The 12,117-nt window shown below is 41.9% G+C and overlaps 2 protein-coding genes across 2 annotated transcripts in view; one reads left to right on the top strand and one right to left on the bottom strand.

The window, feature by feature from the left end:
- Positions 1-4,371, bottom strand: part of zpr1 (ZPR1 zinc finger) — a 23,734-nt gene extending 19,363 nt beyond the window's left edge. The window contains exons 1-3 of the mRNA XM_059957012.1: positions 4,190-4,371; positions 2,971-3,132; positions 1,778-1,868 (exon numbers count right to left, since the gene is read on the bottom strand). Coding sequence (XP_059812995.1) covers positions 1,778-1,868; positions 2,971-3,132; positions 4,190-4,315 — 379 coding nt within the window. The 5' untranslated portion in view covers positions 4,316-4,371. The remainder of the gene's footprint in view (positions 1-1,777; positions 1,869-2,970; positions 3,133-4,189) is intronic.
- Positions 1-12,117, top strand: part of LOC132385173 (apolipoprotein A-IV-like) — a 21,202-nt gene extending 9,085 nt beyond the window's left edge. Inside the window, exons 2-4 of the mRNA XM_059957019.1 lie at positions 9,876-9,972; positions 10,390-10,501; positions 11,145-12,117. Coding sequence (XP_059813002.1) covers positions 9,924-9,972; positions 10,390-10,501; positions 11,145-12,045 — 1,062 coding nt within the window. The 5' untranslated portion in view covers positions 9,876-9,923 and the 3' untranslated portion in view covers positions 12,046-12,117. The remainder of the gene's footprint in view (positions 1-9,875; positions 9,973-10,389; positions 10,502-11,144) is intronic.

Here is a 12,117-nt window from a genome sequence, read left to right as displayed (position 1 = left end):
AATATGTTCAAGACAGCAGTCAGTATTACACATTCATTACAACCTACATACCCCACTTTATCCTTTAAAGTCCTTAACTTTATAGGCTGGTATAGCCAATTGCAAATCATAACCTCTGAACAGGGAACATTGAACAATATGCACACAACTTTAAAAAAGGAGTAACAACTCCACTATGATTTAATTATAACAGATTTTCACATGATAGCTGTTAGAAGTAATTAAAACCTAATACTCCAAACCTTTACCATTGTCATTTGCTAACATCTGCTTGCTTTGCTTCAAACAGCTGTGACTGCCTGTGGAACCTGGCAAGCTAGTAAACAGTTGAATTGGAGTCTTGTTTAACCCCAGTGGACAATGCTCACAGGCTGCAGTACAAAATATGAACTCCAGTGGTCTTTCCTCTAATAATATTCATTTATGATGATTCAGCAATTGAGGAAAAAGTACAGCAAAAAATAAACTGCCCAAAGAAAGATTAAAGAAATCATTGCATCAAGCAGCATCTCTGGAAGCATAGGGTCCCAGAGACCCAGCATCAGAACTGAGGGTGTAAAAAGATAAGCAATATATTGGAGAGGGAGGTGTGAGAGAATGGTAGGTGATGGGTGGAACAAAATGAAGGGTTGGGGTGGGGGAGAAGGGAGGGGTTTGATGGGTAAATGGAGCCAGGTGGGGAAGGGTGATGAGTCTAGGTGACGAGGAGGGAGGGACAGAAATGGTGAACAAAGGAGAAAGCTAGGATGGAATGGTGAAAGTAGGAAAAGAACACATGGGTGTATAGATTGCAAAATTCAACATTCAAGCCATTGAACTGTCAGCTCCCCAAGCGGAATAAAAAGGGGGTGAAAAAAATCAGTGGAAGAGCTCAATATTATATCAGGACTAGACCTCAATGAAGTGTGGGTGCAAGGGTACAGTGGTGAGGCCTCTGCTGAGCACTGACTGCTCAGCATCAAGAGTGAGAGGTCATGGGAGATGGTGAAGACAATGACAGGGGTTGGAACTGAGATGAATCATGGGGTCAGAGAGCAGAGAGAGCTGTCAATGTCAAGTGTGTTGTTGGGGCTGGGATACGGGATCAGAGATGACGGGGCAAGGTGATTTTGGAGACTGGCAAGTGGTGGAATGTGCAGGAGTTGAGTGCCTAGACCTGGAGCCTGTGGGAAAGTGAGGAGGTACCCATGGTAAGCGTATAGGAACTGCTTCTCTACACAGCATACCTTCCAATTATAATTACAACCTTCTACACTTTATTCGTCAGGAGCTTATGTTTCTGTCAAAGGAGTGTCCCAATACATGGAGAGTGCACATCCTGACCCCAGTCCTTACATTCCATTTCCAACCAAGAACAAAAAATATTGGAAGCTCTCAGCAGGTCAGAAGCATCTGTGGAATGAGAAATTGAGCCAATATATTTCACAGTGAAGACCCTTAACAAGTATGTCCAGCTTTTTCTATTTTTACTTCTGATTTCCAGCACCAGCAGTTTCAATAGGATTTTCATACTAACAAACCAAATGTTTTCACTCCAAATTCTGCAATCTTCATTAAGCCTCTCAATTGTGATGCAGGATTTCAACAATACCTCTACCCCCTCAGATGCTGCTCAACCCAGAGTTTCTCCAGCAGATTGTTTTGCAACTCGCGTTTTTTGAAGCGATCATTCCTGATACTTCCAACAAACAATTAAGGTCAGGCATCATAGTGGTCAAATTCTCTTGGATTTCAGTTTTGGAATACTATAGGCACCATAACCTAATGGTACACTTACCTCCTTTCTGTGTAAATGGTGGAATCTCAAAGTCAAGTTCAGGGATTTTGGTCGTTGCACTGTCCGCTTTCACAACCTCGCGATTCAGGTCCTTTGGAACATAAGAGTCAAACAGAATTAATGATACACCGGATTAAGTTTGAGGATACAATTAAGAGATGGGTTAATAAGCATCAATGTGGCAACTTTTTCCTGTAACATATGATTCTCCATACCAGAACATATGGCTGCTTATGACACCGTTATTAGATCTCAGCCTAAACAACAAGAATTGATAGGTTATTCAACTTCAAAGGCACCACAGCTACAAGTACACCGCCTTTCCTCAATAATCATTGAAACTGCTTAAGGGATTAAAAAAAATGAAATAACTTCACAGCAATCAGAGAACAGTCTGATATTTATCCTCTGGTCCCAAACTAATTTAGTACAACTTCCACTCAGCAAAACCAGGAACCAAACCCAAAATATGTCTCACCATATCATCAGCAACAATTATTTATCCTGTATAGGAAATAGAGCAAACACCTCAAAATGTTCCAATGGTGTGGTGACTTACTTACTTTCTGCCCTTTATGCCACTGGCACTTAGGGCAGCAATAAAGATCCTCCATTTCTGGTGGTGTTCAGGGCTTCCTTCATTATGTCAGTAGCTTCCTCTCGGTTTTCACTACTGTCAGTCATGCAAATCCCGGGGAGACTCAGGAATACCATCTCACTCAGATGTAGAAGGATTCTTCATTGCTGTTTTCGTAACAGTTTTTTTTTAAACCAGTCAGAGTTGTTAGCCCTGAACTGAACCCCTGAACCTGGAGGGCCAGTATTAGTCTGGCCTCTACCCTTTGACCTGTTTGGCATGGGTAACTATATCAAGAGCCAAAGTATAAAGTCCTGACTCCAAACAACATAGCTCTCCAGGTCATTAAGTCATGCAAGCCTCTAAATCATGACAAGAATGTGGGGGTTGGAGGACAGTGTGGATGGGTGGGAGGGAGGAAAGAATCTTATTTTTCTGTTATTCTGCAAACGCGATGAGCATGCTACGTTGTTGCCGGAATGTGTGACAACACTTCCGCACTTCCCCTACCTTTTTAGAAGTAATACAGAAAAGGACATCAAACTGACACCAGAGACAGTAATATAAACACTGATGATTTGGCAAAAGAGTCTAGGATTGTTCACGAGAGGCTCACCTGTCTGGAAGAAACATGGACTGTGTATCGTACTCCCTGTTCCTGGATCTTCCCAGCTGACTGGATCTCATTGTTCACCCAACCACAGTTGTCACAGGCGAATGAACTAACAATAATCTCTCTGAAGAATGGAATCTTAGTCAATAGCAACCTGGTCATCCCCTTTAACATGAGAACAAAAGTAGAAGGGAATTATCAATGCCTACCATCCAGCATACATAAAAAAAGATAAAAGGCATGAAACTTAAGATGATCATCCAATAGATATATTGTGATTATTTCAAAAAAAACAACAAACTGCATTTCCTGCTGCACTCAGTTGTAAAATAAAATTTATCTAAAAACAATAAGCAGGAGGGAAGAGGAAGTATAACTTCTCAACAGAAATACTTCAGCCTGTAGAAAGCATTTACATTTTAAATAGTGCTACCATTCACAGCCCACAGTAGTATTTATAAGGTGGCTTAGGTTTGTCCAAAAGAAGAGACATTTTTGGCTTGTACAATATTAAATAGTTTTCCATGTTAACATTCCCCACAGAGACAACTAACAGAATTAAGCAAAAGTGAGAAGATGCATGGAAACCCAGAGCTCAGGGCTGAACACCTGCACCTCTTCTTTCACACCCACCCTGGCCAACATCTGCAATCTGCAACTTCCGCGTCAATGATAACACCCAAGCACTTCACGTTCCCAAAAGCCCATCTTCAATATCAACCCAACAATATTCCCCAAAACACCCAAGATCCTAAACTTACTTTCTATATCCCAATAGCCACATCCTCAACAATATCCACTTCTATACAACTCCCACCTTGGACCTTAATCCCTAACCCCCTTCCCCTAACCTAGACTTCAGTCCCCACGCCCTATCCCGTAACCCCCTGTCCCGTTCCCCCAACTTCTTATCCACCCTATCAACTAGTACCTTCACCAAAGCTCAGACCCATAAGCTTCACGCCTCCCCCACCCCCACCTCGGTCCTCTCCCAAACGCTTCCACAAACAAGAGAAAATCTGCAGATGCTGGAAATCCAAACAACGCACACAAAATGCTGGAGGCACACAGCATTTAGGGAAAAGAGTACAGTCGGTATTTCAGGCCAAAATGTCGACCGTACTCTTTTCTATAGATACTGCCTGGCCTGGGGAGTTCCTCCAGCATTCTGTGCGCGTGTGTCACTCTCCCACCGTCACCTCCTTTTCCAGCACAGACTCACATTCTTGTAGCAATTCATGCACAAGCTCTCAATTTGAGTCGGGCCGAAATCCTCCGAATCCTCAGCACTCAGATCCGGAAAAACCGACCCAATTCCTCGGCCGCTCTGACTGCAGTTCAACGCCATCTCCTTGGCTTCGGTTACACTCGGCGGCTCCGCCAATCAGCTCAGCAAGGAACTTGAAGGCACAAGCAAGAGTTTCCCCTCCACCTCGCACTGACTCCCGTTACTGCCTCCCTGCTGGAGGACCAATCGCTTCCAAACTTGCAGTAATATTTTGATATTGCCGGATTGGGGGAGGGGGAAATAAACGCAGAAATATCTACCTTGAGGGCAAAAGTGCAATGCAGAGTAATTTTTAAATGGAATGGTATTAAACTTCATCGAGACTTGGGTCTCTGACCTGGTGAATATAGAAAGTTAGCTTGTGGGTCAGCATTTAGGAAAGCAAATGTTATTGGCCTTCATTGCAAGAATATTTGAGTGCAAGAGTAAAGACATCTCAGTGAAATTATATAAAGCCAGAGAACTCAACCAGAATATTATGTATAACTTTGATCTCCCTCATATACTTTGGATAGAGGGAGTATATGAAGGCACACCAGATTGGTTTTTAAGGCTATGGGATTATGATATGAGGAGAGATTAAACAGAATAGGCCTCTGTTTTATAATGTGACCTTGTTGTTACAAAATTATATGGCTTGAAACAGTGTATGCAGGGATGATATTTCTCTAACATAAAATGAAAAGGTAAATACTGATAATACTCTGGCCACAACTGGAAAATACAAACAGACTTAACTTTTTTTCCTAACAGTGTCCTTGATCTGAAAAGTTAGATATTTTTTTGCCTTTCAACAAAAGAGAGCATGCAGGTTGTGGCCTTTCTGCCTTTATTGCAAACTTCCAGCCTCTACAATTTTTTAAAAAAATATTTACAAATATTTTCCCTGGTTCTACTGTCTAGAAACTGGGGTCATCATATCAAAATAAGGCATTGATCATTAAGATGTTTTTACACCTAGAAGCTAGTGCATCCTGGAATTTACTACCTTTTGAGCATTTGGAAGGCACAGTTGCTGAGTAGATTCAAGACAGATCAACGCAGTTTGGATATTAAGGGCATCAAGGGGTATAAGGTCAAAGGTGACAAGCAGTACTGAGATAAAAGATTAGCCACAACCTTATTGAACAGTGGAGTAGATGTGAGGCCTGCTTCTGTTTCTTGTGAGTTTATAATTACAAATGTCCTCTTGCTCACCTGCACTGATTTGATTAACATTTTAATACAATTGTTTCCTAAGGTTGTCATATTTATGGGGATGGTAGTGGGGATAAGCTCCCACTACCTATGAAGTGCTCCAAATAGCATGTGACTCTAACAGCCTCTGACAACAAAGTCCAACTCTTGGCCTTCCCATGTGGCTTAGCTACTAGGCCCATCAAAATTGTTTCTACCGACAAGAGAAGGGGTAAAGGCGGACCACTGGCCCCTCAAAACCAGTTGCTTTGGGCAGGTGGGGCTCGTCACCCTTGGACGGCAGCACACCTAGGAGAAGGGAAACTCTGATTTTAAACCTCCGCTGCCTTGAGGCCGGACCCACCCATGGGAAAGGCTTCAGGAGTAAACCCCAAGGAAGAAATCTGGAGCCGGGGGTCCCTAAGGCTGTTTGATGTTGTTTACAACTTCACTCTGGCAACCTCTGCAACGACACTGGTGCCAAGCTGTATCGGCGCTTGCCCTTCCCTTGGACTACATCAGTGACGTGGAGAGGGGAGACCCACTGCATGGGCAACAGCCGGTTCTTCAAATCTTCCCACCCAGACTTGTGCCCTGGAGAGGACACAGTCCACCAGAGGCACAAACCCATCATCCCCTGGGATTAACGGCTGCCTACTACTTAATGCAATTTGTCCCTACATTTAAAGAGCAACAGAAGTAGGTGTGCACCTTATCATCTTAGGGTGTTTCAAAAGAAGTTTGGCATCTGAGGTATTTCCTTTCAAGTTCAGTCCTGAAGTAAAATGGAGGAACTCAGCAGCCACCTCTCACACAGGAAGATCCCACAAATAGCAAATTGCCCTATTCTGACCTTGGCTGAAAAAAAAGACTGTTGACTAGAAGAGAAAAAGATTAAACTTGAACTAAGGTTTCGAGAAGACTACAGCTGGCCCTCCTTATCCGTGAGTTCGGCATGTGCGAATTCAACAAACACGAATTGAGAAAACCTGGAAATGCTCTTCCAGCACTCGTTGTTCGAGCATATACAGACTTTTTTTCTTGTCATTATTCCATAAACAAAGCAGTATAACATCTATTTACATAACATTTACATTGTATTAGGTATTATATGTAGAGATGATTTAAAGTATACGGGAGGATGTGCATAGTTTATCATGGATCAGGATCGAAAAAATCAGAAGTTCTCTTACTAAGTACGTTAGAACAGCTACATACAGTATTATTTAGCGTCAGTTAGTCAAATGTTTGTCTTAGAAAAAAATATATATTTTACCTTTCTATGCATATAAGACACTTAAAAAACATATGTATTCAATAATTAAACCACTGCATTGCTTAGTAATAATTGTAGCTTTCATCAGGGCAGGGCCTTTCTCACTTTGTCCTTTATAATTGTTCCGATCATTGACCGACTGTAGCCTAACGCTTTTCCAGTGACCGATGATGTTTCACCTCTTTCCGATCACTTTATTATTTTCACTTTATTTTCAATCGTGATCGTGATTATTTTCATGAACAGAAACACTGTGGATTCAGAGCTCCGCTGGGTCCTAAAGTCCACCGCACTGAAACAGGTTAAATGAGGGACTTGAGCATTCGTGTTTTTTGGTATCCGCGAGGGGTCCCGGAACCAATCCCTTGCGGATAAGGAGGGCCGACTGTATTAAGGAAAATAGTAGCCATGGTGTATAAATAGAGTATTTGCTGACCGTATTTTTTTTCTGATTTGCAAGATGTAACAAGTAATGTGTTTGTAGGGAGACACGGGAGAACTGCAGATACTGGAATCTGGTGCAAAAAGTAGACTGCTGAGAAACTCAACAAATCAAGCATAATCTTGGAGGCAAAGGGATGGTCAATATCTTGGGTCAAAACTCAGTGTAGTGGTAAGATGGTCAATATGGAGAAGTGGGAGGTAGGGCTGAGACAAAGGCTGATTGGTGAGAGGTGAAAACAAGAAAGGGGTGAAACAAAAGTGGTGATATATTGCAAAGTTTGAGATGTTGCAGTATCGGGGTGTCCCAGTGAATGACTCGTATGCAGGGTTAACAGAAAGTTATCATTAACAGAATGATATTGCCTGGGGCCTTTGTCTCAAGTGCAGCAGAGCACTTGAGGAACAGATTTCAAGAGTAGAATAATTATGCTTCCATTGGAGTATTGGTGAGACCACGTGTTGAGTATTATGTGTACTATTAATGTTCTTATTTCAGGAACAATATGAATACATTTGTAGCAGTTTAGTGAATTATCATCTGGAATGGCAAGTTGTCTTAGTCAGAAAGATGGGACATGCTAGGTCTCATCAGAAGAATGAGGAGTCTTGATTTAAATTTTAAGATTCTGAAAGTGGCCATGGAGAGGTTCCGTCTTGTGGGACAATCTGGAACTCACTCTGCTAAAAAAAAAATAAGGTTTCTGTATTTAAAACACCAATGCAATGAAGTTCTTTTCTCTAAAAGGGTTGTAAGTTTTCTCAAAGGGCAGTGGTAACAGAGTCTATGAATACTTGTAAGACAAATGTAGATCAATATTTGATAAGTGAAGGGAAGAAAATTAACTAGGTATAAGTGGGAATGTGGAGCTGAGATGGAGAAGTTTCAGCCTTGATCTCATTAAATAGCAGAAATGGCTTGAGCAGCGAAGTGGCCTGCTCTTGTTCCTAATTTACATCTTTATTTATTTACGAAGAGATACAGCACAGTAAAAGGCCATTCTGGCCCAACAAGCCTGTGCCACCCAAATTACACCCATGTGACAAACTAAGCTACGAACCTGTATGTCTTTGGAATGTGGCAGGAAACTGGAGGAAACCCACACCGCCACGGAGAGAACATACAACAGTGGAATTGAACTTGGGTTGCTGACACTATAATGGTATTATGTAAACTACTACACTACCATGCCACCCCTAAACATTAAACCAGCCTGAATTTGTTCAAATGCTTATTGACGAATGAAAGCAGAACTGTATTATTGGTGTATGGAACATTGTTTTGGCCAAGGCATAGATGGCTATGGACCATATATGGGTTTTTTAAAAAAAATTATTGAGATACAGCTCAGAACAGCAGTTCTGGCCCTTCATGGCACACTGCCTAGCTATTCCCTGATTTAACTGTAGCCTAATTATGGGACTATTTACAATGACCAAGTAACCTACCAACCGGTACATCTTTGGACTGCGGGATGAAATGAAACTAGAACACATGGGGAAAACCCACGTGGTCACGCAGGGTGAGGGGACGTACTAACACTGTACAGGCAGTGGCAGGAATTGAACCCAGGTCGCAGGTACCTCAAAGCATTCTGCTAACAATTACACTAACGTGCCACCCCATAGTACTTTTTAGATAAGCACCATGTTGGCATGGACACGTCAGGCTGAGAGGGCTGTTTCTGTATTGTGTGAGCCTATGACTATAAGGAACACGCTTGGTTCATCGTACAGGAAATTGTACTCTAGTCAAATTGTATACAATATTAACTGCTAATTGGAGGACTACAGGTCCTCTCCAGCTTCTCATCTTTTGCTGTGTGGGAACTGCATTTCTAACTTGCAAATGGTTTGAAAACCTTCCCTAATCTGGGGACAACCTGGATTGAACTGGTAAAGCATTAAAATACTGAAAATTCAGAAGAAGCATTAATTATAGGCCTTATACAATCCTACTAGAAGTACATTAGGCAACAGGGATTACATCTTGTTAGAATGATTGTAGCTGAATCACAGCTAGAAACAGCTGAATCTTCCTATCATTATGTTCACTGCCTTAATTCCCCTCATCTTTCTTTGGTTCTTATTTAATTATCACCAAACACACTTACTTTATCAAAATACATACAATATTCAGCTGTTGCATGTTATCAAAGTACGGCCTTTGTACGGAGGCATACCGTTTGATTGGAGTTTGCCCCTGTCAGTTGAGATGGAGACATATTGAAGGAAACACATCACAGTTCAGAGTGACAGTGTGGTTGGAAGCTCCACGTTGTCTTGGTGTCAGGGAAAGTCCACCAACTGAAGCAGACTAACTGGTCATCAACTGCTGATAAAGTGCCTTTAAAAACAGGCAGGTCTGTGGTCTGAGACACAGCTTCAAGAGAAGAGGAAGGTGAGAGAAGCCCTGGATACACCACCTATGCGATGGGGTCTAATTAAGGGGACACAGTGTATGCACACTTAGCTGTGCATCTGTTCAGCAAATGTCTTTGCATAAAGTCAAATGTAGTGTGTCAAGAATTCAGCTTTCTATTTTCAATTGCGTGGCAGGGTACAATTGTCTGCTACAGTATGCAATGGGAGACAAGAATACACGGGATGCTATTTATACAAGTCAGGGTTCTCATTTATCAGTGAGAAAATGTTCCACTTAAAATGAATAACAATGAAAGAATAGGTGTTGAATATTGATCTAAATCTTTTTGTTTATTTTCACAGATTTTTTGAAGAGAGAGCAGGAATTGTACTTAGTGTGTGAAATCCATCATGAATCAAGGGACAATCCTTGTATTAGCTGCTGCTATTTTCATGACAGGTATGAGATTCTATACTTAATCCTCTGTTTTAAATGTTTTTTATGCTGTTAGGTGTTTAGTGTTTCTCTTGAGCTTATATATCTTGGACACCAGATGTGCACACCACTGTTGAGCCCAGTTTTAAGCTCAAGGTCTGAACTTAGCGACCATTGGTTCTTCTTTGGGGAAAGACTTGTTTCAACACTCAGTCTGGACAGATTTTAAACAAGGTCCCAAAGGACAAATTACTTTACTCCAAAATCATCTAACCTCATCTCCTGAGAGGAGCAACTGATTATCCCTTCAATACCGAGTGTGTTTATGGTGAAGTTGCATGGGTCTTACAAACTGATCGCCTGCTAAATGAATACTGGATATTATTGAACTTGTTACTGTGTTGCCACTCTGAAACGATTCTTTCCTTTTCTTTCATACAGGCTCCCAAGCTGAACTCAATAGAGAGCAGATTCAAGATGCATTCTGGGATTACATCAGGCAATTGACCAACAATGACCTAAATGAAGGCTCAGAAATCAGCCAACAAGTCAAGTGAGTGTCAGCAATATTAGGAATAGTTACAAAAGTTGTGCTAGCTGGGACACAATATTAACCAAGAAGCTAAAATAGGGCTTTCTCTGCCAGTTTGAGACTAAATAGCAATGAGGCTGGTGTTTGAAATAACGGATGTTGCTTCTGGCACATGCTGAAAGTATCTCAACAAAGTAACATTTATTTGTGTAATGAAATCAGATTAATGCACATAGCTATGGGTACAAGCAGGTATAGATTCAGGCATAGGAACAACTCTATGTGAAGCCAGATGCAGCAACAGTTAAATATAGCCATGGAAAATGTAGACCTAAATAGATCTGTGTGCAGGAAGTAGCAGATATCAGATACAAGCCTTCAACTATACCCATGCTGTATCTGATATCTGCCACTTCCTCAACACAGATCTATTTAGGCCTACATTTCCCATGTCTGTACATAACTGTAGTTGCATCCTGTCCTGTATTACTAAGGAACATGAGCAATTAATTCGAAAATGAATTCTGATCCCAATGTCTATCTTATTGTAAACCATCCAATCTTAGGCACAGTATGTTTGACAATTGGACTTGCAAGGTGATCTGTCGAAATATATCTATTTTCCGTAAGAGGTATAAGAAAGAATTGCCTCTTTGTTTTCTAGAAACATTATTCAGGATAATCTGCAGATGGTCAATGACTATGCTGAGGATCTCCGACAGAAGTTGGCTCCTTACACAGATGGTCTTCATGAGAGGATGACAGTAGACATTGAGAGCCTTCGCCAGCAGATAAGAGAACAACTGGAAGACCTGAGGGAGAAACTTGCTCCCTTTGCGGATGGAGTTCATCAGAAGATCAGCAGGAACATTGAAGAATTTCATCGGAAGTTGACCCCTTTTGCTGAAGACCTGGGCCAACAGCTGCGTAAGAATGCAGAGGAACTTCGGCAGAAGTTGACTCCTTTCACTGAAGAGCTACAGGCCAGACTGGAAGTGAGCACAGAGAACCTCAGGGAAGTCCTGACTCCCTACGCTGAAGAGCTCCAGATGAAGATTGATGAAAACATGGACACCCTCAGGCAGAACGTGGCTGCCAAAGCTGAAGAATTCCGCTCCAGGTTTAATGAGAATGTCCAGGAGCTTCGCAATAGCTTGGCACCCTATGCCAAGGATGTCCAGATCAAGATGAACCAACAAATTGGAGAAATGTCCCAGATGGTTGAGCCATATGCCGAGAAGCTCCAGGCAAAAGTCAATGAGCACGTGGATGTTCTGAACCAAAGGCTGAACCCTTACATCATCGAACTGAAAGCTAAACTTAACGAGAATGTGGACCAGAACCTGGGCCCATTCATTGAAAATTTCAACACCAACGTTAACCAGAGAATCGAGGAGTTCCATCAGAACCTGGCTCCCTACACTGAGCAGCTGAAACAAATCATCAGTCAGAATGTGAAGGAGTTGCAGGAGAGGCTCGTCCTGAATGGAGCCAATGTTCAGCAGGATCTTCAGACCCAGCTCACCGCTCTATGGGGCAACTTCTGGCAGCATCTGCAGAACTAATTCAGAAATAGAATGTGGCTCTGTCAAACTGTGTGCCAAGACTAAGGGGTCCTTTTACTTTCTCAAATGGTA

This window comes from Hypanus sabinus, chromosome X2, assembly GCF_030144855.1.
Source record: "Hypanus sabinus isolate sHypSab1 chromosome X2, sHypSab1.hap1, whole genome shotgun sequence".
Classification (NCBI taxonomy): Eukaryota; Metazoa; Chordata; class Chondrichthyes; order Myliobatiformes; family Dasyatidae; genus Hypanus; species Hypanus sabinus.
The sequence above is the reverse complement of the archived record's forward strand: the minus strand, read 5'-3'. Positions and strand labels throughout refer to the sequence as shown.